Source organism: Frankliniella occidentalis, unplaced genomic scaffold (genome assembly GCF_000697945.3).
Source record: "Frankliniella occidentalis isolate FOCC.00 unplaced genomic scaffold, Focc_3.1 Scaffold1583, whole genome shotgun sequence".
Lineage (NCBI taxonomy): Eukaryota > Metazoa > Arthropoda > Insecta > Thysanoptera > Thripidae > Frankliniella > Frankliniella occidentalis.
Window position 1 is genome coordinate 12,230 of NW_026268683.1, and position 4,458 is coordinate 16,687.

Here is a 4,458-nt window from a genome sequence, read left to right on the forward strand (position 1 = left end):
GGGGGGGGTATTGGTGAGCGCTCATCTGTTCCTGATCGGAACGCGTGACGCCCCCCGTGGGGCGTGGTGGGCTGACGTCCCCCCTCCCCTTGGCCGACGATGGGGCTCCCCTGTCACTGGGCTCCACTATAACTGTCTATTAGCGAGGTGGAGCTGGGTTAGAAAAGGGGAGGTGGGGGGTAGGGGAGCGTTTCAATACGTGACGCTTTAAATCACGGTGGAGGGAGTGACGGTGGGGGCACGAGGGTCTCCCAGCATAGGGACCCGTGGGTCCAAAATCTCGACAGGTTGGGGGATTAACGGCCGAGTCGGGGCTATCTAACGTGCTGGTACGTAGTACCCTCAGTCGAGGTGGCCTATGCAGGTAGCTGGGCCGCCCCGACTTAGCTTGAGCGGCACCGACCCTCGCCCGGCTCACACGGCCGGAGTGTGCGAGAGAGAGAGTCAGGTAGGAGCCCGTCCCGCGCAAGCTGAGTCTGGGCTTCCCACCTACCTACCTGCACGGCGGTCCTGACTGAAGGTAGTGTGAACGCGCCCTACAGTTGGCCCCGACCAGGGCGTTTATCCCCCAACCTGTCGAGATTCTGGACCCACGAACAGACCTCTTGTGCCCCCACCGTCTCTCCCTCCACCGTGCTTTAAATAGACCATATTAAGGTGTCGGTAACGAAGCCTCTTTACGTGCTTACGTGTGCAGCGGCGAAGCGTTTGGAGAGGGCGCGCTGGGGATCAACGCCTACAAGCCCGCTCTGCGTCTCGGAAACGCGCTTATTAGTACAGCAGCGTGTCGTTTCGTTATTGCCACATTTTTTGTTTTTTGTTTTTTGCTCGTCGATGGAATATCGCTGACAGCGGCCCGGGCTGCGCACCGTGTTTACGGCCCCTCGCCGAGGGCCGGACAGAGACAGATGGCGGCGCGGGGCCTCTCGCGATCACCATCGGGTCGCCGCGGAGCCGATGGGCACGTCCTGGACACGTCCTGGACTCGTCGATCCTCGACGGGGGCCTCGCCGCGCCCTCGTTCGTTAGGCGGCCCCATATACTGTATACTTGAGCGGGCCGCGAGGAGGGAGAAACTGCTGAACGGTCGCCGCTCCGTGCCGCTCGGGACTCGGCTCCGCGGCCCCGCGTAAAAAAAATGATACGGCACGGCTGCGATACGCGCGGCGTGGCGTGGCGTGGCGTGGCGTGGGGTAATCTCGTTAGCATGGTAAGCCAGGCCGGTAGTTAAATACCATACCGATCGCTCAACGATGCGGTGCGATCCATATCCGTCCGCAGCGGGGTGGGCTGGGCCGAGCGGGACCGGTCGATTATTATACGCCCGGCGATCACTTCTTCATATCACACACAGACTCGCGCGCTCGCAAAAAGCGGCGTTAGGTAAGGTGCAGGCGCCGGGGGCAGCGGGGGCAGCCGCGATAGTTTCACTTCATTACTCTGCTGGACTCGCCGTCCCGACTCAGCCCCGCGGAAGTCTGCTAATGCGCAGTGTGTTGGATACGGACGTGCGGGTAGGGGTGCCCGTACACAGCCGGACGCGAGACGTATACCGACGTGCCCCGGAGATAGCTGATTGTTGTTTCGGTTCGCGCCGTTTCCGGTGCAGGGGCGTACAGGCGCGGCCCGCCCGCCCCCGCCTCGGCAGGACCGCCGTTGGGGCCGTTGGGCCCCCTGGCCTGGCGCACCCCACCGCCAGAGGAGAGGCAATTACCTGTCGGTCAGACCCCCCCCCCTCTCCCCCCGACCGCGCCGTGTACGTTCCCATGGCCGCAGGGCGAGGGGAAGGGGCGGTAGGGGCATCACCCTTTAACCTTTTCCCAAACTGAGGCGGGCGTGGTGACCACGCTGCGCATGATCTGTATTGTTAGGGAAGGCCCTGGTCGGCCGCGCCCCGCCCGCCGCGGGCGCTGAGAGGTAGTTTGGGTGTCGACGGGCAGGTCCCGGCGGCGGCCGCGGGGGAGCCGGGGAGGGACTCGCGTGACAAAGCGCCGGTCGTTTGTTGGTGTTTTTCTGACGTTGATGATTTCTGTCCGCAGGAGCTGCAGACGCTGCAGGAGGAGAACAGGCGGCTGCAGACCGGCGGGGGCGCGGGGCCCGGCAGGCCGGGGAGCGTGCTGCTGCAGCACGCCGCGCAGCCCGACACGGCCGACATGGTGGACAACGTGCTGCTGCAGAACCAGGTGGACACGCTGCAGTGGCAGCTCCGGCAGACGGAGAACTCGCGGCACATGTACCGGGCCGTCATGGAGCAGGTGGTGCGCTTCCTGGAGCGCGCGCACCGGAACCTCAAGCTGGCGGCCAGCGCCGGGCCCGGCGGCCTCAGGCCCAAGACCCCCAACGGCAGGGTGCCGCGCTCCCGCTCCGTGCACACCGTCGACGTCTGCCCCGGCCGCGCCAGCCCCAGGGACTCGCTGCCCGACTTCCAGCGCGCCAAGAGCATCACGCAGATCGAGGACTCCCAGTCGTACAGCGCCTTCAGGGACTTCACATGGTGAGATATACATACATAGTGGCCCAAAGACAAGACCGCGGACAATTACATCGTCACAGTGTACCGCGTGCAGCCATGCGGTGAGGCTTGCCTTCCGTCTCTCATCGCTGTGACTTATGGCCCCCTGTGAGTAGGCAACGCGTCCGCACGGCTGCATGCGGTACAGTATAACTACGAAATTTTCCGGGGTCTGATTAGTTCATTCATTAATTGTCAGACTCCGTAGATTTCTGTTGCTCGACTTGGTTCGCGAACAGAACTAAGGTGTTTTATTTTGGCACAGGAGGCGTCCCAGACCATCTCAGTCTGACTTGGAGGAAGTGCCCCCGGAGAAGCTGTCGCAGGAGGCGTTCCGGCTGCTCCGCACCGTGCAGAGCCTGCTCAACACGCGCGAGCCCGACCTCGCGCACCGGCTGTCTGGCTCCGGCTCGGCCTCCGGCTCGGGCTCCGGGGACAGCGAGCCCCGGAGCGAGCCTCGCAGCGAGCGCAGCTCCGTCGTGTCCCTGGACCACCCGGACGACTCGTCGCAGACGTCGCCCACCCCCACCGCCAACGGGAGCGTCAAGGACGGGCCGCCGCACGGGGACAGATTGGTGGCCGACGTGGCCGGCGCGCTCAGGAGGAAGCTCAACATCCGGAACTCTCAGGTGAGTGGAAGTGCTTTCAGTTGGATGTCAGGGTGTTTTCGATGTGGGTTTCGTCGAACGACGTGATTCTTGCGATGCAGGTTGTGAGCTGCGCCTCCTATAACCGACTGCGCGAGTGCGCGTCCGAGTCCAACAGCAACTCCTCGACGACGGAGGACTGCGACTACGACACGGGGCCCGCGTCGCTGCTCAGCGGGCTGGAGTCGGCCTTCTCGGGGTCGCACCACCACCATCACCACCTGGGCGCCGGCAACAGGCTAGAGGAGGCCCGGCAGGCGCTACGCAAGGAGGAGGCCGACCGGCTGCTGCACCGGGACACGCGCAAGCACGCGCCGCCCACACCGCAGCCCAGCCTCAGCTCGGCCGAGGACGAGAGCGGCTTCTCCTCCATGGGGTCCTTCCAGGAGGTGGGGCTGCCGCTGCTGAGCAGCACGCAGCTCAACGGCACCAGCGAGCCCCCGGGTACCGCCAGCTCCGCCAGCACCACCCCGTGGCACAGCCACTCCGCCGCGACCACGCCGTCCCCCGCGCGCTCGCATGGCTCCTTCCACGAGGTGGGCCTGCCCGTGCCCGTGACCCGGCAGCACCACGGCAAGCCCCCCGTCCCCATCCACCGGCGCTGGAGCTCCAACCCCGTGGAGGCCATCACCCGCTCGGCCTACAAGGGGACCGAGGCGCTCAGGGTCCTGTGGGTCTGAGAGATTTGGGGCTGAGTTTAGGAGTAGGATGTTCTGGTGAGATTTGAACTACGTGTTGCCCCAAGGCGTAATCCTCAGGAAGCAGCGTGAGTTTGTTTTGGAGCAGCAGTCTTCCGCATAAGTCAATACTTCCTTCTTTGCATGACGTTAATCTGCAGGGTATTGCATAGTTCAAGTGTCAACAGAAAATCCACATTTATCTTTTCTCTGCCCATATTTCTCATTAATGCATCTAATGCAAGCCTATAAGACAATCATTAGATCTCCAAGGATAACTCAAAAAATTAACAATGTTGGTTCTTTAATTACAATTTCTTTAAAATGGAGACTGAAAACCAATGAGTAATTGAACTACATTACCTGTACTGATGCCATGGCAATGCGGAATTCTTATAAAGATAGTTTGTTGGAAGTGTTATGATAGTCATAATGCTTACCATGCTTTCTATATTTACAAAAATAAGATTTCCGTGTTTAGAAATAACCCCACCAGAGAAGACAAATAGATGTACTCTAGATTTTGTTTAAATACTTCAAAACTGTTTTTGTGAGTAGATAATGGAGTTATGGCTTCATTCAACCGTGATTTTGAGTTTTTTGTTCCTTCTTATGTTTTTTG

General features: G+C 61.1%; 1 protein-coding gene across 2 annotated transcripts; it reads left to right on the plus strand.

The window, feature by feature from the left end:
- Positions 1-2,039: 2,039 nt before the first annotated feature.
- LOC113218000 (uncharacterized) lies at positions 2,040-4,452 on the plus strand (the record flags this gene model as incomplete). Of its 2 annotated transcripts, none has more annotated exon segments than XM_052276080.1 (3): positions 2,040-2,494; positions 2,778-3,141; positions 3,222-4,452. In XM_052276080.1, coding segments are annotated over 3 exon segments (1,437 nt in total), but the record flags the coding sequence as incomplete, so codon positions are not given.
- Between the last annotated feature and the right edge of the window lie 6 nt (positions 4,453-4,458).